This window comes from Hyaena hyaena, unplaced genomic scaffold, assembly GCF_003009895.1.
Source record: "Hyaena hyaena isolate Hyena2069 unplaced genomic scaffold, ASM300989v1 scaffold_219, whole genome shotgun sequence".
In the NCBI taxonomy this organism is placed as follows: domain Eukaryota; kingdom Metazoa; phylum Chordata; class Mammalia; order Carnivora; family Hyaenidae; genus Hyaena; species Hyaena hyaena.
Genome location: NW_024080850.1, coordinates 1,914,709 through 1,937,583, shown reverse-complemented (window position 1 = coordinate 1,937,583; position 22,875 = coordinate 1,914,709). Strand labels below are relative to the sequence as shown.

Genomic DNA, 22,875 nt, shown 5'->3' with positions numbered 1-22,875 from the left:
GTTGAGCTTCCGCTCAGGTCATGATCTCAGGGTTCATGGGACTGAGCTCCACACTGGGCTCCGAGAAGGCACTGACAGTGAGCACCTTAATCCTTGCTAGAGATTCTCTCTCCTTCTCTCTCTGCCCCTCACTCACTCACACTTGTGCTCTCCTCCCTCTCAAAATAAACAAAAAGATAAATTTTATATTGTATATTTTACCACAATTTTAAAAAATGAAGCAAAAAATTTTTTAATTTTAGGACAAATTTAAGAATTCTTGAATAAAAAAAAAAACAGTATATTTTTCCCAGAAACAAAGGACTAACTCAATAAAGCACACCAAAACTCTGAAAGATAACAGATTACAGAAATATAAAGTCAGTAAATAAGAAAGACCTACAACTACAATAACAAAATTAAAAATGCACATTACTATGGTCTGAATGTTTGTATGGTCCCAAAATTCATACATATTTTTTTAATTTTTTTTTTTAATGTTTGCTTATTTTTGAGAGAGAGAGACAGAGCACAAGCAGGGGAGGAGCAGAGAGAAGGGGAGACAGAATCCAAAGTAGGCTCCAGGCTCTGAGCTGTCAGCACAGAGGCCAATGCAGGGCTTGAACTCATGAACTGCTGAGATCATCACCTGAGCCAAAATTGATGCTTAAGAGACTGAAGTACCCAGGCACCCGCCCAAAATTCACATATTCAAAACCTAATACCTAAGGTGATGGTCTTAGGACGTGGGGCCTTTAGGGAGTGATTAGATCATTAGGGAAGAGCCCTCATGAATGGGATTAGTGCCTTATAAGAGGCCCCAGAGAGCTAGCTTGCTCCTTCTGTCAAGTGAGGATGCAAGGGAAGTCTGTGACCAGGAACAAAGCTCTCACCAGACTGGCATTCTGATCTCCAACTCCCAGCCTTCAGAACTGTGAGAAATTTCTGTTGTTATAAACTAGATACACAAAAACAATTTTTTTTCCAGATATTTAATTTTGTTGTCTGTTGTTATAAACTAACCAGTACCTGGTACCTGGTATTTTGTCACATAACAGCCTGAATGGGACTAAGACACAAATCCAATTGAGTACTTTTGCACCTATCAAACTGGCAACAATGATTTCTTTCTATATGCTTGTTTCACACGCTCTTTACTACATAACTGCCGAATAGTTTTGCAGACAGCCCCACAAAGGCTTTAATAATAAGGATAAGACTAATCACTTCACACACGTGCACTTACTTAACTTTTACAACAATCAGTGAGATGAAGTACTCCTTTCAGATGTGAGGGTACTGGGACAAACTGATTAACTTGCTAAAGATCCCCAAACTGGTCAGGGCAGGGCTGGGATTCTCACCTGGGGCAATCAGACCCCACAGCCTGGTGCTGAAGTACTGCCATTAGAACCCACTTTAAAAAATTTTTTTTAATGTTTTATTTATTTTTAGGAGAGAGAGAGAGAGACAGCGTGAGCAGGGGAGGGTCAGAGAGAGAGGGAGTCACAGGCTGAAACAGGCTCCAGGCTCTGAGCTGGCAGTCAGCACAGAGCCCGACGCGGGGCTCGAACCCACGAACTGCGAGATCATGACTTAAGCGAAAGTCGGACGCTTAACCGACTAAGCCACCCAGGCGCCCCTGTATTTTTAAGATCAAATCTAAAATAAACGGGCATCTGGGTGGCTTAGCTGGTTAAGCGTCTGACTTCAGCTCAGGTCATGATCTCACAGTTCCTGACTTCAAGCCCCTCATTGGGCTCTGTGCTGACAGCTCAGAGCCTGGAGCCTGCTTTGGATTTTAGGTCTCCCTCTCTCTGCTCCTCCCCTGTTCATGTTCTGTCTCTCTCTGTCTCTCAAAAATAAATGAACATTAAAATTTTTTTAAATAAATAAAAATTAAAAAATAAAATAAACAAAGATACACACTAAGATTTTCACATAAAAATGTTCTTGGACAAATTATTTCACTTAAAAAAACATTTTTTTAATTCATTAACTTTTTTAAGTAATCTCTACACCCAATGTGGGGCTCAATCTCACAACTCTGAGATAAGAGTTACACGCTCCACGGACTGAACCAGCCAGACACCCCTTTCAAGGATAAATTATTTTAAAACTGGAAAAACAATACAAATGGCAAAAATTAAAGGAACAATTGAATAAATACATTATGGGATATTGTACAGTTATCAAAAATTACGTTCACAGAGTTTCAAGGCCATGACTAAATGATGAAAGTTTGTGATAATTATGAAATTATCAAATGGTTCATTAAAACTTGCATGTAAAAAGGCTGCAAGGAGTTGCTAATGGTTAAGAGTGATCATGTTCATTGGGTGAGAAATTCAAGAAGGCTACCACCATGCCTCCAGTTCCTAAAGGGCAGGTACCCAAAATCTTACTGAATTTCTTCAGGATAGGCTTATGGGATTTTTTTTCTTCCTTAGATATTACCTCTGAATTTCAAATGAAAAAAAATTACATAAAAATAAGCATTTAAGGGGAATAAGCCTGAAGTGCCATGGCAACAATGAAGTGTCTTGAGGTAGCACCAAACCCAGTTCACTCCCACCTTCCCTCTCTGGGGGATCCTGGTCTGTCCCTTCTCTGAGCTACAGCTAGGGCCTATTTACTAAGTGGCTCCCTGAAGACCAGGACCCTGTGGTCAAAGCATGCTTCTGGACTACTATGTCTTTATTAGCCTGACTCTGCTTTCACCCCAGCTGGCCCAGGTGAGTCTAGGTAGAAGATTCCCCATGCTGACCCAGCCGCCGTGGTGCAGAACTACCTGAGGCCCAGGTGTAGGGTAAGACTGAGGACCATGGAGGGGTCAGTTGCCAAGAGCATCCTAACTGCTTCCTTGAAATACTCCTCACACCAAGCGAGGAGCCCTGGGCAGTAACTGAAATAAGGACACAGAGAGTGGTGGGAAGAGGTAATGGAATGTAGACATGACCTATGGTCTCTGGCACCAGCTTCCCCTAAATGGAAGGCAAAGTTTGAGCCTAGACACTCCCCAGAGTCTGGACCCAAGCAGGCTACATTCTACCAGCCAGTCTCCACCTTGGGACTTATGAGATCATAGCTAGTTCCACAGGCTCCACCAACAAGACACCAGAGGGAGGCCTCGGGGCATACTCTGGTCAGACCCTGATGACAGCCACCTACCTACCCTTGAGGCTGGGCTGTGTCTCTGAGGCCACTGAGATCTCAGGGTAGACTGCCCAAGTCTGACTGCTCAAAACCATCCCATTCATTCTTATCATTCTTTCAAAAGATCCATGGACTAACTCTTTACTTCTTCTAACAGTAGGATAAAAAATCTCAATTAGAAAAGTGAGAGGTCGGGGGGCACCTGGGTGGCTCAATTAGTTAAGCGTCTGACTTCAGCTCAGGTCATGATCTCGCAGTTTGTGGGTTCAAGCCCCACATCACGCCCTGTGCTGGCAGCTCAGAGTCTGGAGCTTGCTCCAGATTCTGTGTCTCCCTTTCTCTGCCCCTCCCCTGCTTGTGTTCTGTCTCTCAAAAAAAATAAAATGTTTAAAAACTTTTTTAAAAAGAAAGAAAAGGGACAGGTCAAGGGCAGCTGGGTGACTCAATTAGTTAAGCGTCCGACTTCAGCTCAGGTCATGATCTCGCAGTTTGTGGGTTCAAGCCCCACATCACGCCCTGTGCTGGCAGCTCAGAGTCTGGAGCTTGCTCCAGATTCTGTGTCTCCCTTTCTCTGCCCCTCCCCTGCTTGTGTTCTGTCTCTCAAAAAAAATAAAATGTTTAAAAACTTTTTTAAAAAGAAAGAAAAGGGACAGGTCAAGGGCAGCTGGGTGACTCAATTAGTTAAGCGTCCGACTTCAGCTCAGGTCATGATCTCGCAGTTTGTGGGTTCGAGTCGCACGTCAGGCTCTGTGCTGTGTCTCCCTCTCTTTGTCTCTCCCCTGCTTGCACTCTGTCCCTCTCTCTCTCAAAAATAAACATTAAAAAAAAAATGTTTTTTTAATGAAAGAAAAGAGACTAGTCAGATGGTCCTGGCCATCCTTCCACTTAGCACCTAAGAGTTCTCTACAGCAGGCAAGGCCTGAGGTCACTGGCTGAACTTTCCCAGCCAGAGGCTCCTCCACCATCTACATACTGTGCCCTGAGCCCCACCATCACCAAGCCTGGAGAAATCTAAAGGACTCATCCTCAAAGCCAGACTGGATGCTCCCAGGTTTAAAATTTTTGAGTGTGTACTGAAATGCTACAAAAGCATATTTTTTCTTAGTTATCCAAGTGATTACGAAAATAAAGCAGGAATCCAATTATCTACTGCTCAAACTGCAAGGATTTTTAAAAAGCCATGACCCATAACCAGCATTAAGAAGTATCTGCAACGGGGTGCCTGGGTGGCTTAGTCGGTTAAGCGTCCGACTTTCGCTTAGGTCATGATCTCGCGGTTCGTGGGTTCAAGCCCCGCATCGGGCTCTGTGCTGACAGCCAGCACAGAGCCTGGAGCCTGCTTCAGTCTGTCACTCCCTCTCTCTCTGACCCTCCCCTGCTCACGTTGTCTCTCTCTCTCTCCTAGAAATAAATAAAAACATTTAAAAAAAAAAAGAAAGTATCTGCAGTAAGCATGTTCCATGTACTGCTTTGGCAAAGTAGTCACTCCGCCCATAAGGAAAGATTCTGTACAACAGGGTAGGGCAGGGACAGACACAGAAGAAGGGCCTGAGGCTCACAGGGAAAGTGGGGATGGAAAGAGGAGGCAGTGGAGGTGGAAGAACAGGAAGGGGCCACTCATGGAGAAGTCCCAGTTGGGAGCCAGGGAGACTAGAAAGCACACAGTGTCCAAGTAGGCTACCTCACAGACAGATGTTGTGTCTCTGGAGAGGGGACAGGAAGAGAAGCAAAGACAGGACTCCTTCACGTACAGCAATAACCTAGTAAGCTATGATGCTGGAAGAAGCAGGGGCCCCAAGAAACAGCATGAGAGAAAGGCTAGAGACTAAGTAATTAATAAGGTCCCTGTCTAAGAGTGCAGAGGAAGCAGCAGAAGACAGGTGTGAGTGCCGCAAGGCCACAGAACCAGGGGCTGGGACACCACACGGGCTCCAAAGGCCCAGGAGGCAAGTGGGCTCCAGGGCTGCCGAGCCCGAGGCATATGGACAGAGGGGAGCCCATGTGCTCAGTGTGAGGTGGTTCCAGGAGGGCAGGAGAAACTGGAATTGCAAATTGGAGTTAGTACAGGAGGATACTCTTGGGGGGGGCGAGGAGATGAGAGGATGGAGAAAGAGCAGACACTTTACTGAGAGGACAGTAAGGCCACGGGAAGGCCGTTGCCAGGAGCAAGCCCAAGCCCATCTGTAGGCAGAAGTCCATAAGGCAGGGGGAGCATGAGCTGTGGGGTTCACAGTGGAATCAGAAGGCCCAGACAAGACACTGAGGGAACCAGGTGGGCCATTAGGCAAAGGGATTTGAGATCAATGGCAGGCACATATCGGAGGGGACCAGGAATAAAGCCCGGAACGCAAGTGTCCAGAGGGTTAGATACCAGATGCAAAACCAGGTGGAGAAGCAAAGAAAAGATGTAGATGGGAATGGCCACCATCTCCTAAGAGAGGTCGGAGAAGGCAGCCCCGTCTGAACAAATGGGACCAGACAGAGAGAAGGCAGGGAAGACAGGAGCACAAACACACACTCCTTTCCCAGGCCTATAACCAAAGAAGTAGAAAGCTCAGGCCCCCCGGAATGTTACAAAACCAGTGCAAAGACAGGATTCTACTCAGGAACCCGAAGTTAAGGTCCCTTCCTTATTGTACCCTCAAGTGACAGCCCGCCTCTATGCGTCTATTGGCTGCCTCACCTAAGAGCCTACTTGGGAGCAGAGAGGTAAGCCCGGCACACACATCACCTTGAAGAATAATCTGATAAGAAGTGGAAGTGTTCAATACTCACAGGAACAATAAGCCCTTGCCAAGTCAATAAATTAGCTTCATCAACCTGGATGTTACGGAAGTTTTTCATTCCACATTTGCGGATTTCTTCAAGCTCCTGTTGATTAACAAAGCATAAAGGGGTGTCAAAAAGGGGAAAGCACCACACATTAAAGATCCCTCCTGACTCCCTCAAATTAAACCGAGTGCCAACACCACCGATGACAAAATTTCAAAGTGCGGACTTAGACTGCGCCCGGTCTGGTTAAGAGGCCCAGAGCCACAGTGGTCCCCTCAACCCTTGCCCCAGACCAAGACAAACCCCCACCTTGGTGACCCCATGGAACTCGGTGGGACAAATAACTCTTCTGCAGACATACTGCCTCCTCTTTGGGCTGGTCACCAGATCTTTGTTTGAACACCCTCAGACCCCTGCAAGGGGCAGCCACATGACAGGGGCACAAGAAAGGTGTTACAGACCTGATTTCTTCCAACCAAGATTTATTAAGCTATGAGTCAGGTGCTGAGGATATAAAGATAAACGAAACTGGGGACTAGGACCAAACACATACCTACCAGGTTTTCTAGCCAGTGCCGTAGCTGTAATTTCAGAACTCTGCCTCAGCATGGACACACAGAGAAGAGATCAACTATCCAGTCTGGGGTGGGGAGGGGGACATGTGCCTTTCACCGAGCCTTCACTTCCTCGGCTTCAAAACAGAAGCAGCAAGACCCAGAATTGAACACAACAAAGGGGAAACCACATTGTATGCAACAGAACCCTTTGCAAATGAGGGATTATGATTATACAAACAGTCCATGCTGCAAATGCCATTTGGTCCAGAAAGCACAACCACCATGACTACTTCAGGGCCCTGCCTAAGAAGTCTTCAGTCTACAATTGTCTGCTCCTCGTTTTCTCAACTGTGCACCACTGCTTCTCTGACAACTCAGTCAACGTCAACAGGCATTTTGACCCAAGCCACCCACTGCTCCGGCTTGCCCATGTTCCCAATATTCTTCATTCTCAGGTACCTGGAGTGACACAATCCCTCCAATGTCTCAACCTGGCCTCTTGTCCTTGGTACAAAATCCTCCTCCACATCGCTTTTCGGCATCCCCAGAGCACCACCTAGCTGAGTTCAGCCTCTTCTGCTGAGCAGGCAGAACAGCTTCCTCACAGCCCCTGGCTTCCTCCCTTGTTGGTCCAGTCCACGCATCCCTTTGGAACTGAGAACCCCCTCCATGTGTGGTGCTGTGGCTCACGCTGGCACCGGAGGCTCTGAATAAGCCCAAAAGATCCTCTGCACCCCACATTCCCATCACATAGGCAAGTTTACAAGGCTCCATGGGAAAACAATTCCAAAGAAAGTAGGAAGTGAGCCCGTGTTACAGGTTCTAAGTTGGAGGATGTATGGTGTGCCTGGCATGGAATAGGCGGAGAAGGACAGTGTGTCAAATGAAGGCACAGAACAGGCAGTCGGGATGTGCTGGTGCTTCATGGCAGGCGACACACCCGACCACGCTTCTTCTACAGGGTGCTGCTGCTTGTCAACCCTAGCTGCCCACCACAACCATCTGGGCTTAGGCCCCAGCCCTGGAAATTCTGGTCCAGCAACTGTGGGGTGGAGTCTGAAATGGGGATTTTTAACAAACCACATAGTGAGAGGAGAGCCACCGCCACCGGGAGATGAGCTCCACTTCTAAGCCATGGTCAGCTTCCCATAAGGAAGCTGGTTGCAATAGTTGTGGCCACTGCAGTGGGGAAAGTGTGGTCTGGCTTGTCTTCCTGAGCCTGCAGGAAGGACAGCATGGAACCTGAGAGACCACTCACCTGCCAACTGCCATCTGGTCCTCCTTCTAATGCCCAGGACTCATCAGAAATGCTTCCCTGGGGACAATGAAGCCTTCAGGATGGGGAATAAATAAATCTTACTCTATCACTCTGCCCCACTCCCCGCCTCGGGAGCTCATGGTCATGCTCACTTGCTTAATTTTCAGGACAGTGCAGGGATGGGAAGCTGGGGCTTGGGGAAGAAAAGAAAAGGCTCTGGGATGGGAAACGCTCTCCATATATTTTGATTTTGTGATCTCTGGTACAACTGAAGTTAAGATTCCTGGCTAAAGACAGAAGATATCGTATGTCACTTAAGAGCTGAATCCTACCAAGCTATCAGAAATGTTTTAAACCACATACAAGTAGGAAAACAATTTCAGATGGAACTTTGAAATTGGTCAACAAATGAGATTATATTCAATTTTCATAGGAGAATATTAATTTTAAAATAATCTGTAAATATACTCTATGGCTTGAGAAATCCACTTACTAATAATAGGCAGTATCAGTAATAAACACAAGATAAATTTCAAAAGAATTACAAAAATACAGCAAGATGAGGCTCAACTGTAATATGACAGTGAAAACTTGCATCTTGCTCAAGAAAAAGGGGAGCAAAGAGTGGATACTATGGGCAGGGGTGCAGAAAGGGCACATACTAATGCTCTAATTTCAAGAGATACATGAAACAAAAACTGTGGTGGAAGACGCCATCCCTCCCACCCCCTGCCAGAGAAGAATGGGCGACACTAATGGCTAATGTCGCGCTGAGCTGGGAGGCTCATAGAAATCCAAAGCTTGGTTTATCAGTTACTAGTTATCAGATAAACTCTCAACTTGCTGTCAAGTTAAGCTCACCGAAGAGCAGAAGAGGCAACCTCCTTTGCACAATTCTAACCAACAAGGAAGAACTGATTATAAGGCAGAAGTGAGACAAACCAAGACAAACAAACAAGCAAGCAAGCCCTGTAATCTCCAGGGAATGCTGGGCAGCGTAGGCATCCAGGCAGGACTCTACACTTGACCATCTCGAGCCCTGCCCATTACATGCCAAGCATTGTGACACCACCCCACCCTATTTCCCAACATCCTCTAGAACCCCAGCTGCTGAGAACCACTGGCATCATTGGTGGCCAGGACGCTAAAAGTCCTGCAATGCACAAGCAGGTCTTCCAGATAAGAACTGCTCTGCCCAAAATGCCAATCACACCTCTACCAAGGGGAACAACTTGAAGATGATAGATTCCAGTCATTCAAAGAAAAGACAGGCTCATCTGAAGGTCTGAGATTGGAAAACGCAAGATAGTTCAAGAGGCTTAATAAACCCTCAAGCAAAAGTGCACCCATATAACTGAGAATAAATAATCCTGAGGTGGAAGAACTGGAGAAGGAATTTAAAGAAATCAATGTAAATTCCAAGTTCAAATGCATGGGGTGCCTGAGTGGCTCAGTCGGTTTTGATCTGGACTTCGGTCATGATCTTGAAGTTTGTGAGTTTGAGCCCTGGGTCAGGGTCCATGCTGACAGTGCCAGAGCCTGCTTGGGATTCTCTCTCCCTGCCTTCGCTGCCCCTCCCCCGAGTGCTCGCACTCTCTCTAATAAATAAACTTAAAAAAATTTTTAAGTTCAAATTCAAAAGGATATTATTATAAACAATGGGGGAAAAAGGGACCTTACAAAGGAAAACTGTGAGTGGCCCAGCTCTAGAAAAGAGTCAGGAAGACCAAAGCCAAGAACGACAGGAGCTTACAAAACAAGGCCACAAAAGTTTGTTTCAGTTCTGCTAGGAGCAAGAAGCTGTCCTGGGTCAGCTGCTCCAGGCTGATGGCGCCAGTACTGACAAACCAAGAGAAGAGTGCGAGGGAAAGCAAAACCAGCCAGTGAGCTCATTCCTTCTCCCAGTAGGTCAGAGCAGGCTTCCCAGCCAGAGCAAGTGATAAGGGAGAAAGACAGCAATGCTTCTCAAAATGAGGTCCATTTCTGAGCCCAGAGGTGGATCTCAGTGTATTGAGGGAAACTGAAAGAGCCTGGGTGTGCTGCCCAGCTCTTCAAAACAGGAAAAGCCCACTGCCCAGACTGTAGCCCAGCGAGCTTGATGCCCATGCCAGGCAGGAGTGTGGCACACTCTAGAAACAGACTGCTGCTTAACAGTTCACAGGCACTAACAGGAGACAGTCCTGGCCCCAGCAGAAGCGGACTGCTCCACATCCTGCACAGAAACCTCGGCTTATCCTTGCGAGGACAGCAGGAGACAGCTATACACAGTGAGCTCTGGTCACGTAACTCCAGTGTACGCATCTGAGTTCGAGCAAAGTAGTTAACAAAGTCTTTTTTTCCTTTCTTCTTCTTCTCTGGAGATCTATGATGGTTCCTGGAAAAGCAGCCATTCAAAATCTCCCTGGGCAACCCTCGTGCAGCACTGATGGAGAACCCTTCAGAAGCCAGTGATTCTCAACTAGCTGTGGTCCTCCTTAAGAAATCCAGACAGCAGACAGATGGGGGTGCCTGGGTGGCTCAGGAGATTAAGCATCCCACTCTTGATTTCAACTCAGGTTATGACCTCACGGTTTTGTGAGTTCAAGCCTCATGTTGGGCTCTGTGGCAGCAGCACCAAGCCTGCCTGAGACTCTTTCTCTCTCTCTCTGCCACTCCTCCACATGCACTCTCTGTCTCTCTCAAAATAAATAAAAACTATAAAAAATAATAAGAAAACAAGAAATGTATGCGAACACATGGAAGTAAGAAATCACCCCATGTGTCTGGGAACCAGCTGGGAGCCAAGTTTGGCTGGAGTGTTAACTAATGTTATGAGCCTCTCAATCAGAGAGCATGCCTAAAGGCCCAGGGGGAGTTGTTCAACACCCACATGCAGAGAGATAGATGGGGCAGAGAGGGAGGGTGGAGGGAGAAACCCTGATTTGTGCTGAGGCCTCATTCTAAACCTGCAGAAGCAGTCTCCGGTAAGGCTGGGCACCTGTGCCAGGGGATCCCCCGGTGACCGTGAGCTGCACTCCTGCTCACGAACTACCATGCCCACCCAATCCTGTCTTTTAGAAAGGAAGATACTGAAGCCCTGATTAATTCAGTGTCATTTCCATGACTAGAAATAAGCTCCTAAAAGACCTAACACCTCCCACTAAGCCAGGCACACAGAAGCAATGTAAGGAATCCTTCTAGCTGCAACAAGTTTGTGATAACAGAAACCCAGAAATCTTTACGCACTTTAAAAAAAAAAAAAAAAAAGTGAATGCTGGGCACCTGGCTGGTTCACATGGGAAAGTACGTGACTCAATCTCCAGGTTGTGAGTTCGAGCCTCACACTGGGTATGCAGATTAAATAAATGAAACTTTAAAAAATAAATAAATGAAATGTGAATGCTTACTATGACTTACATTGCTTATTTTACTGTTCTCTATTCTGAAGATACCTATAGACAAAAAAATCAGATATTGCAATCCCAACATTCTCTTCAACACTAATTTATACATTATACAGAGAAACACAATGTTTTGACTGGGCAAGTAGATGCTTCAACAGCTGTCAAACTGTCAGTGGATTAGAAAGAGCACAGGCCCCTGGAGTCAGACAGGCCTGGGCTTAAAGCCCGACCCCACTCTTCATACTACCTGAAGCTCCAAGTCTACTATCTTACCTGAAAAATAGAAAAGCGACTTCACAGGGCACTACTGAGAATTACAAGAAATTTTATACAACATTTAACACCCCTCTTAGGAAGTCAATTAACATTAGGTTCATTCCCCCCTTCCATAATGTATCACCACAGTTCTTAAAAATCCAAGACAGTGTCAAGACACTCTACATAACAGGGAACAGATATGATATGTTGCTGACAGCCTATGACCAGAACTCATGGGGTCTTAAATTAGAAATGAATATGCTTAGGCTTAGTCAGTTAAGTATCCAACTTGAGCTCAGGTCATGATCTCACAGTTCATGGATTCAAGCCCCGTGTTGCTTGGGATTCTCTCTCTCTCCCTCTGCCTCTGCCCCTCCCCTGTTTGTACTTCCTCTCACTCTCAAAAATAAACTTAAAAAAAAAAAAAGAATGTTTATAGTTGTTGGCACAAAGCTTTTTCAGAAATAATCTGATCAACAGAGAGGGGAGGGGAGGAGGGGAAAGGGGCGCCTAGGTGGCTCAGCCGGTTAAGCATATGACTTCAGCTCAGGTCATGATCTCAGAGTTTGTGCATTCCAGCCCGGCATCGGGCTCTGCGCTGAGAGCTCAGAGCCTAGAGCCTGCTTCAGATTCTGTGTCTCCCCCACTCACTGTCCCTCCCGGGCTTGTGCTCTCTTTCTTTCTCTCAGAAAAAGAAGAAAAAGAAAGAGAAAGAGAAGAGAAAAGAAAAGGAAAGAAACATAAGGCAGAGGAGTTGCTAAGAACCCATCACCACCACACTCCCCTTTGGAGGGCAATAGCTTAGTGTCACCACCTTCAAAATCCCAACAATAAACAAATGGAGAGATGCTAGAGAAGATGTAGTCTTCTAGAAAGGCCAATTATTTCTGGGGACAATCTCCAGAAATGAAGATGCTAGGGAAGGTGTGTACCTTTGGTGCAGTTGGCATACACCAAAAGCAACCATGTGAAAAGCAAGAGCAAGACGCAGAGCGAAGCCTGTCATGAGAACACTGCAGTGTTTACAATAAACAGCACACAGAATAGGACTGGAAGCTCACGACACTCAGAGATGGGCAAGTCAGGCATATTAGCTGCATCTTACGGATGGTAAAGCTGAAGTTGAGAGACGCCCAAATCACAGACCCTTTACAGGGTACGTCCAGGACCAGTGACAAACCTAGAATGTCTCTCAGCCACACAAAGCAGTGGGTGAGGGTGGCGAGGGCTTCCACTGGAAACAGGCAATGCAGGGGCTCCTATTTCTTCAACAGGATCCTGGCAGAGCTTAGCTTCCCAAAATTTATAATGACAAAGGCATGAACATATACAGCACGTGCCCTAGCCCTTCACAGCTGGTCGTTAAGTTGTTTATGCTGTGCAAGGAACGTTTCTAGGTTTGTCTAGGCAAAATAAAACCTGGTAGATGGAGCTGTATGTCTAAGAAGTTACCCAAACCTGCCTTAAATCTAAGTACAAGATTGTGCTCTCTCTCTCTCAAAAATGAAATAAAAATAGATTTAAAAAAAATTTTTTTATATAAGTAAAGGGTGCCTGGGTGGCTGAGTTGGTTAAGTGTCCAACTCTTTTTTTTTTTAATGTGAACCATTCTTTTTAAATTTTTTTTTTTTAATATTTTTATTTATTTCTAGGAGAGAGAGAGAGACAGCGTGAGCAGGGTAGGGTCAGAGAGAGAGGGAGTCACAGACTGAAACAGGCTCCAGGCTCTGAGCTGGCAGCCAGCACAGAGCCTGACGCGGGGCTCGAACCCACGAACCGCGAGATCATGACCCAAGCGAAAGTCAGACGCTCAACCGACTAAGCCACCCAGGCGCCCCGTCTTTTTTAAAATTGTTAATGTTTTAAAAAAAATTTTTTATAGTTTACTTATTTTTGAGACAGAGAGAGACAGAGCATGAGTGGAGGAGGGGCAGAGAGAGAAGGAGACACAGAATCTGAAACAGGCTCCAGGCTCTGAGCTGCCAGCAAAGAACCTGATGGGGGGCTTGAACCCACGAACCATGAGATCATGACCTGAGCCAAAGTTGGACGCTTAACCGACTAAGCCACCCAGGTGCCCCTAATGTTTTTTTAATTTACTTGAGAGAGAAAGAGAGACAGAGACAGAGAAACAGAGAAAGAACATCAACGGGGGAGGGCCCGAGAAAGAGGAAGACACAGAATCTGAAGCAGGCTCCAGGCTCTGAGCTGTCAGCACAGAGCCCGACATGGGGCTCAAACTCACCAAAGGTGAGATCATGACCTGAGCCAAAGTCGGACACTCAACCGAGTCACCCAGGCGCCCCAAGTGTCCAACTCTTGATATTGGCTTGATCGTGAGATCAAGTCCCAAGTCATGCACCGAGCTAAGTGTAGAGCCTGCCTGGGATTCTCTCCTTCCCTCTCTTTCTCTACCCCTCCTACTGCTCACACATACACTGTCTCTCAAAACAAATAAATAAGCTCTTTTAAGAAAAAAAATCTAAATGCAGTATCACTCTCAAATATCAGCTACATAACTAGGAGGACATTAGTTCTTTGAAAAAGCCTCTTCCTGCTTTTTTGTTGTGATGGTAGCCAAGTAACTAATTTTGACAGAAATGTGCTTTCCATGCTCGCACAAAGCAATCAGGGGCAAGGACATTACATCATGACTTTAATTCAAAATACTGTAGGGGTGACAGGGTGACTAAGTTGGTTGAACATCCAACTTCAGCTCAGGTCATGATCTAGGGGCTTGTGGATTTGAGGCCCATGTCGGGCTTTGTGCTGACCACTCGGAGCCTGGAGCCTGCTTTGGATTCTGTGTCTCCCTCTCTCTCTGCCCCTCCCCTGCTCACAGTTCTCTCTCTCTCTCTCTCTCTCTCTCTCTCAAAAATGAATAAAAGTTAAAAAATTTTTATCAAAATACTGTAAATCTAAAGAGAAGGTTTCAGAGTCCTGCAAACATGATTCTATTTCAATTAATAGTTAGCAAAGGAGGCAGGACCCAGAACAGCACATCACCCCTTCCATGGGTCGGCAGTATACCATTTTACCCTTAGTTATTAACACAACTAATACGTTTGACTACTATCATAACTCTATGAAGTCGTTTCATCATCCCACTCCAGAAATCAGGACACTGAGGCTCAAGGTGACGACACATATGAGTCCACAGCAGAAGTTAAGATCTGAACTCAAACACCACACACTGATCCAGTATGGTGGGCCACTTATCAAGAGGTCATTCTAAGAGGGCATGGCTGAAGAGAACCCTCAGCACAAGCTTATAAGAATGCACTACTCACACACTTCCAGGCAAGCGTGGCCCAAGCCCCAGCTGAGTAGGCTCTGATGCCAGCTCCACACACGGTCAGCTTCGGATGTCAGCCTGGGTCCTGGAATATGTTTCTGTCTCCATCTAAACATGGTTGTGCATGGCATTCGTGAGTCCAGCATCTTAGCACGAGTGACCAGAATGGGGACTGCGTGTGTCAAACACGTGGCAGATCTCCTTCTGTAAGGTTACCTTTCCTGCGCTGAGCTTTCTTAACAAGGCGCACACTGCTGCAAAGCAGATATTTTACACACCATGTTGGAAAGCACTCAGAGGCTGTTCGACTTCTGAGGCGTATCCCACTCCCTGATCCTGTGATAGAGTCAGGCACCGTCACCACTCAGAAAGACAGAGAACCACCATGAGCACTGCATTTGACATTATTGACTGCTTTGCTTGCAAATGTGCCTACTGGGCTCAGGGGCAGTCAAAACAGCATTTCCCCCTGCTGCGGAACTATGTTGGCAAAAAACAGAGGCAAAATCTGACAAGATTATGAAGTAAAAGAAAACTATAATCGATACAGACCTGGAATTGTTACAAACTGAACAAAAAACCCAAACCATCACCTGACCTGAAATGAATTCCTCTGCTCTCCACCCTGTCTCCTTAAAAACCAAAAGCAGCCATGTGAGCAGGAGCAAGACCCTGAGAACAGGGAGGCCTGGGCAGTGAGTGTGCCTGGCTCCACTGCGAGCCTGTGGGTGGTACCCCTCCCCTGCAAGCCTCAGCCTCTTGTCTGTCAAGAGGGCTCCTCTCAGCTCTGGAAATCTAAAGAGACTGTGGCGAGGGCCAGCAGAAAAAACGGATCAGCCACCAGAAGCAACCTTTCTTAACTTTCTGCTTCAGGGCTGAAAGAGAAGAGAATAAAACAACAGTTTATTTCTGGGACTGCAACTACTTCTTCAAAGTATTTCCTGCAAACTCCCACCCCTTCCTGCCAGCTCAGCAAATTTCTGTGTCGTGTCTTCCACAGCACCTGGGCTCATCTTTGGACACAGTGATGGTCACTGCACTGCGCATACATGCAGGACACAAAGAGATAATATAAGCGTGAGATTCAGAGATACCAGAAAGACAAAATTTTGAAGAGCTTTTTAATTTTGTTGGAGAAAGCACACATTTTTGAACAAAGACACATACACTCACACAGCTTCCTCAAGAAACTTCTTGCTAACCCTATGAAACAGGAGGCAAGAAAGCAGGGTGGGAAAAAGAATGGGCTCTGCCTGGGTAGTGAGGTCATGTCCAGGCACGGCCCAACCCACCTTTTCAGCACCATCTCTAAGCCCCTACCCTCCTGCCAGGCTGCTCTCGTCACTGCCCTGGGATACGTCTTGATCACTCTTGATAATAACAATCTATGTGTATCTAACACTTAGGATATGCTAGGCCCTCTCTGGAGCATGTGACATATATTAACTCATTTCACTTTCACACACAGATGAAGTAACTAAGGCACAGAGATTAAGTAACTTGCCCAAGTTCCTCCAACTAAGATGTGGCAGGCCCAGCACACAAACTCCAGAACCTGAGCTCTCAACCAGTAGAGAGCTTTGCCCTGAAGGAAACACCCTTTCCTCCTATGCCCTCAAGAAGAGGCAGGACGAGACTGGCTAGAGGAAACCCAGTGGCAAAGGCTCTCCCATGTGAGCAGCCTGCTGCTTCTCCTGGATGCTACAGCTGAGGATACATCTGACCCCCTCAACTGAAAGCCCCAGACATCTCTTTGCCACCTGTCCTTACACTCACCAGCGTCACCCTCCACAATACCCCTTCATAGAGAGACAAGTCTTCCAGTGGCTGGCCAGAGAATGTAGCACTACAGGGAAGAGGGAGAGGGAAAGCTCATAATTCTGGAGGGTCAGGTGCACTGGATATACCAACCAAGGGTAAAACCAGGCCACTTACCCAGTGCTTCTGGAAACCGCCTCGGGATTGGCCTAACTGAAACCAAAGGAAGGGATTGCACAAGGTCAGAAGCAGGCAGCTGGACTGGGGGAGGTGAACTGTCACTCCTGTTCCCCAGGGCATCTCTCCTAGCCACTGACCACATCCACTGAGGGATGAGAGCTACTCAACTTCACTGGCTGCCAGGCCCCTCCTCTCTTCAACAGCCCAAACCCTTGCCTATTCTTCAAGGCCCAAACCAAGTTCCACCTTCTTCTCAATGTCAGAGGATCTTTCCCCCGGTACTCCATTATTCAGCTGGCAGACATCCAGCACACAGTGGACAGACCAGGATTCTTTTGTTCTAGGCGCATGCCATTTTTCCTCCCTCACTGAGCTCCTTGAGTTCAAGGCTAAGAGGAGGTGCCTGTGAGTTGAGTCTTAAAGGACAAGAAATTACCCTGATGTAGAGAAGGGACAGGGATACCCATCAAGAGACCCGGGGGTGCAGAGCATGTGCAGGGGATCCCACGGGCAAGTGCAGAGAGAAAAGACTGGTGAGATCAGACTTTGAAAGAGCATGCTAAGGAATATAGGTTTTAAAATACAGAGCTCTGACCTCCTGAATTTAGCTCCAATCTCTGAGAGCATGGCCTGAGTGCACCTCTCTTGGACGCACTTAAGAATCATGTGGGACTGAGGATAGACTGGTGAGGAATAAGAAGAAACTACCAAGGTGTGCAGTGCAGGTGGCCCACCACAGATGGATGGCTTGAACTAAGGGGATGGTAGAGAGGGTGGAGAAAAGATGGGCAGAGGCCAGAGATAAAGGCCTAGTTCAGCAGAATCTGGCAAGTGGCTAGGTGTGGAAGGAAGAGGCTAAGTGGGCTTCCCCTGGTTCTTCCCTGGGTGGCTGAGTAGACAAGTGGATCATAACTGAAGATGGCAAGACAGGAGAAGCATGAGGGCTGGTGGGGGCACAAGCTTAGACGACTACAGGTCTATGTGCCATTCAAAGGGAACCTCTCCAAGCTGTTAGATACAAAGTCTGGGCTCAGGAGAGATATCTTGGGGTCCTGTAAGCTTTAATCCCTGACTTACTGTTGCAGTAAAGAAAACAGAAATCACTCTTTAACATTTAGTGATGCTTTTCAATGGAATGAGAATATTTCCAAGTGACTTGGTACCATACGATGCTAATTTGACAAACTCTTTACAGTTATAACAAAGACAGAATAGGGCCACCAAGTACCCTGAGACGAATGTTTTTGTTCTAGTATATACCCTAAGAAAAGGTCCCAGATGTTACAACAACCAAGTCCATTCTCTTTCCCAGGGCCTGTCCCAATTTTCTTTTAATAGGGAAACATTTACAATGAAAACCATTAAGGGAAGCTGAAATAGTCCCAACATACTGAGATTTTACATTTAGGATTAAAAAAAATACAATGTTTTTCTCAATTCCCTAAAACCCCATGGATTCAGGACATTTATATCAGTATAACATCATCTGAAAAACCCCCCTCACTTTCTGACACACACATACCAGACACATTCACTGCTCTTTCATGTTAATTACCCAACTTCAGAGAACATAAACTTGTATTCAAAAGCAAACCAGTTCATTGCTTATTCTTTCCAAGGAAAGAACAGTTATTAGTGACTCCTCCTTATTCACCTGTAGTTATGGTCTGAGAGAGAGCATACCATTAAGGAGTTCTGACTGAACATCATTTAAGTAGCATCAAAAGGTTGCTACAAATCTCAATTCCTCATCTCAACAGTTACACCATAATAACAAGTAAAATGTCACACACCCCCTTCTTAAATCCACAACTTTCCCCACTGAGAAAAGCCCTTCTGGGAAGATACTCAGCTGGAGGGCCCCTAGGAGAGATGTGTGCAATTGAGAGGCTGAAAAGAAATGATCAGACTGCAATCAATTTCCTTAGCCACACCTACAGGTTTCACTTTTGTAGCTATTTCCCTTCCAGATAGAAGCAGTGGTTACAATCTGGTCTTTGCCATCAATGCTGGATTTGCTGCTTGCAAATTAAAATGTATTTAATGTCTTATTAACATTGTAATTCCTAAAAAGGGTTCTGAAAAAAGGCTAGTTCTTTTGGCAAATGCTTTTTATTTATTTATTTTTTTTTTTTTTTTTTATTTCTAGGAGAGAGAGAGAGAGAGAGAGTGTGAGCAGGGGAGGGTCAGAGAGAGAGGGAGTCACAGACTGAAACAGGCTCCAGGCTCTGAGCTGGCAGTCAGCACAGAGCCGGACGCGGGGCTCGAACCCACGAACCGTGAGATCATGACCTAAGCAAAACTCGGACGCTTAACCGACTAAGCCACCCAGGCGCCCCTGGCAAATGCTTTTTAAATTAAAAACTTTATCATACTCACTTTGCCTAAAATAACTTCTTAGCCGATATATGCAAATCCCTCTATTTTCAATAATATATTTTATACTATCAGCAGACAGTCCATTGTTACAAAGAAATCTTTGAGTCTTGAGTGTCCTGGAAAATAGTTTTTGAGGAAATCTAAAGTTCTCTAAGATGTAATTCATTTGATTATTCAACATGTTTCTTTCATCATCAAAACCCCCTTTATTTCCACCCCAAGTACAGATCAACATGCATCAATTAATTTGTTGTTGTAGTTGTTTTTAACTAATCAGCTTAAACACTGACTCCCAGAGCCAGTGATCTCAGTCATGTAGCCAGCATTCCTCTACTGAATTGAAAGAATTTCCATCCACAACTCAAGAAACTACACAGTCCTCCATGCATCCTTGGAGTAAGAAAGAGGCATAGACCTTAGGATTTGATGCTAAGGAGATTTAACATCCTCTCTCTCCCCACCCTGGTCTGCTTGCTACTTCACCTTTGGTAACAATCAACCTATATAAGCCTCATAATTCTCTCATTTGTAAAATATAGCTGATAATACGCTAACTTGAAGTGTTATGGAAAAGATTTTATGTAAATAACCTAGCACTTAAAAGTACTTAGGGGCACCTGGGCTAAGCGTTTAACTCTTGATTTTTGCTCAGGTCATGATCTTGCAGTTTGTGAGTTCAAGCCCCACATCCAGCTGTGTGCTGAGTGCAGAGCCTGCTTGGGATTTCTCTCCTTCTTTCTCTGCCTCTGCCCTCTCTCTCTCTCTCTTGCTCCCTCTCTCAAAAATAAACACTAAAAAAAAAATATTTTAATAAAGTACTTAATATTACATGTTCTTTAATTTTTTTAAATGTTTATATTTTGAGAGAGAGAGAGAGACAGAGCACAAGTAGGCGAGAGGCAGAGAGGGAGACACAGAATCTGAAGCAGGCTCCAGGCTCTGAGCTATCAGCACTGAGCCTGATGCGGGGCTTGAACCCTCAAACTGTGAGATCATGACCTGAGCTGAAGTCGGATGCTTAACCAACTGAGCCACCCAGGTGCCCCATACATGTTCTTTCTAAGCCCCAATTTTTGGAAACACAAACATAATTTACAAACCATAGGAACTCCCCTCTCAGACCCCTGGAAGTCTAGGAACCCCAAACTAGGTCAACTTGGGTAGAGTAGGGTCAACTTGGGCAGAGTAGGGGATACCAGGATGAATTAGGTCAAGATTCCTGTCCTTGAAGAACTCAGAACTCTGTAGGAAAGGCAAAACTAACACAAATGAGATTGGCACAAGTGCTCAAAGAAAAACAAAGTGCTGTGGTCACATAAAGGAGGAAACAACTTGTTCTGAAGGGGGATGGGGGAGAAGGCCTCAAAGAGTAACTGGCATTGGAATTGGGCCTAGGACTTCAGTGGAAGAGAGAAGAGGCAAGGGGAAGGTAGCCTTTCTCAGGGAGATCAAACTGCATATGTAAAGGAACACCACATAGTTCGTAAGTAAGAACAGGGGGCTCTGGAGTCACAACTTGAGTGAGTTCACAGCTCACCCTCCCTAGCTAGGAAAACTGGGGCAACCCAAGGAATCCCTCAGCATTCCATTTCCTCACCTACAAAACGGGAATAATAATGTCTACTTTTCAGTGAGAATTAACCATGATCATGAACGTGAATTACAGGGCAGCACAAAGTAAAAGGTTTAAAAAAAAAAAAAAAGGGGGGGTAGCTCTTGTGATTTGCAAGGGTAGTGGGAAAACAAGGGGCAGGAGGTGAGGTTAAATAGATTACTTTCAGCTAGCCTAGGAAGGGTCTTGCATGCCAAATAAGAAGTCAGGATTAACTGCTGAGAACAATAAGATCAGAGAGGTTTTCAATAAGAGTGAAAGGATTAAATATTTGCTTTAGAAGAAAAACTTTGGTGTCCAAGAAGGAGAGTCAGAAAAGGTCAGTACGTACTTGGAAAGGCATCTGAGAGATGACGGTATGGATTCAGGTAATTTCGGTAAGATTACGAAGGAAGGCATACCCTCAAGAATTCTCTCTAAAGTAAAATCCACAAGGCTTAATGGGTGACTGCATTTGGGGAGCAAAGAAATAAGTGAATAACAGTCCTCTCATCTGGATGACTGGGTGAATGGTGGTGTCACCGGCAGAAAAGTGATGAGAAGTTTGGAATCTGCTGACTGTTCTTTTCTGCCCACTTCCAATTCAGTTTTATGAAGTTAAACGTCGTCTCCAGCCCTTAGTGAACAAAAGAAAGGAAACGTTCCCAGGGAGGGAGGGCCCAGAGACTGTAACTCCAAGTTCAACGTCTAGTTCCACCAAGCACCGCTCTGCCCAAGAGGAACCCCATCTCGTTATCTCCTCTCAGGAAATCAGCTCCTGGGCCTTTTTATTTCCGGCCGGGTGCAACCCGGCAGCACTACCCGGGCGCGGGCTCACAAATCTTGGCGAGGTCGGGTCCGGAGGGCGCCGGCAAACATACTCGGGAAAGAACTGAACCAGTTTAGCATCGGTAATCCTCACCAAAGGAGCCACTTAACAAGGAGGCACCCGCTGCATTCAAGATACAAAGTACCAAGTTATTTTTATAAACTTTGGCCGGTTTGAGTTCGAACGATTGAAGCCAACCCCCCACCCCGCAAAAATGGCACTTTAGCTTCAGCAAATAAAGGAGATCCGGATAACTAGAAGTGGTAGGTTGAAAGGAGACGGGGAAGGAGAACCGCGCCGCAAATGCGGCCGACCCCACGCCTTCCTGGAGTTGGAACTTGCCCGCTGTGTGACTCTGCAGTCACAAGGCGACGGTTTGCTAGGACCCAAAGCAATTTCAAACGACCCACGAACAAACTGACCTAACTTTTGTCGCCCGACCTCCTCTTTCCTGCCCCAGCCCGAGCCTCCCGGCCTCCGGAGCTGCGTCCCCGCTGAGAGGGGTACCAAACCCAGCGCGCTGCGGCCCAGGGCGGGGCGGCTCCGCGGCGCGGGCTCCCGGCCGGAGCTCCGGCGCTCGGGCCTTTCCCGCGGACTCCCGGTTCGGGACCTCCGGGCCAGACCCCCAGATCAACGCCGCCCCGGGTCCGGGAGACTATCGCCGCGAGGAGGACCCTGCCCGGTTCCGGGCGGAGGGCGGCGTGGACGCCCCGGGCCGGGCGGAGGGGCCAGCGGCAGCTCCCAGCGCGGCCTGGCGCTCCCGCCCAGGCTGCGGCCTAGGCGGCCCCGTTAGCTCCCTAAGCTCGCGCGCGGCCCGGGGGGGCAATGGGACCACGTAGGAGCGGAAGACCGAGCGGCGGCGCCCCGAGGAGCCCAGGCCCGCCGCGGGGACCCTGCACCCGGGACGCCGCACCCCCCTGCCCGGCCGGCGCCGGAGAATGGCTTTTACCTTCATCAGCCTCCTGCTGGCCGCCATCTTGGATCTGGTGCTGCTGCTTTCCCAGAATGCATCGCGGCCGGCCCGGCGACTGGAGCCCCCGCACTTCCTGGACCGGGGGAGGGGCGGGCGGGGCACGCCCCGACGTGCGAAGTGCCTACTGTGTGCTGGACACGGTACTGGGCGAACACAGGTTGAACGGGTCTAGCGGAGACCCTGCCTTTACCGACGTCCAATCCGATGGCAATTACAAAGGGAGCTTGGCACATAGTAGGTGCACAACAAATAATGGCTGCATAAAATAAGATAATTGAATAACAAAGATTATTTCGGACACTGATAAGTGCTGTGAAGGAAACTAGGTGATGAGAAAATGACTGTGGAGACCTACTTTTCCAATGAAAGCCTCACTGAGGAAATAGTATTAATAACAGCTAACGCTGGAACCTACAGAGTGCTGCTCTCCCCTCCAGTGCTTTATTTTCCTTAATCTTTGAAATCACCCTGTGATATGGTTACCCCACTAACAGTCCATTCACCGTA

At 46.7% G+C, this 22,875-nt stretch overlaps 1 protein-coding gene across 1 annotated transcript in view; it reads right to left on the bottom strand.

Annotated features, from left to right (window-relative positions):
• UBE2L3 (ubiquitin conjugating enzyme E2 L3) overlaps positions 1-22,445 on the bottom strand; it is a 59,068-nt gene extending 36,623 nt beyond the window's left edge. The window contains exons 1-2 of the mRNA XM_039242863.1: positions 22,345-22,445; positions 5,911-6,006 (exon numbers count right to left, since the gene is read on the bottom strand). Of these exons, the coding sequence (XP_039098794.1) occupies positions 5,911-6,006; positions 22,345-22,371 (123 nt within the window). The 5' untranslated portion in view covers positions 22,372-22,445. The remainder of the gene's footprint in view (positions 1-5,910; positions 6,007-22,344) is intronic.
• Positions 22,446-22,875: the final 430 nt, after the last annotated feature.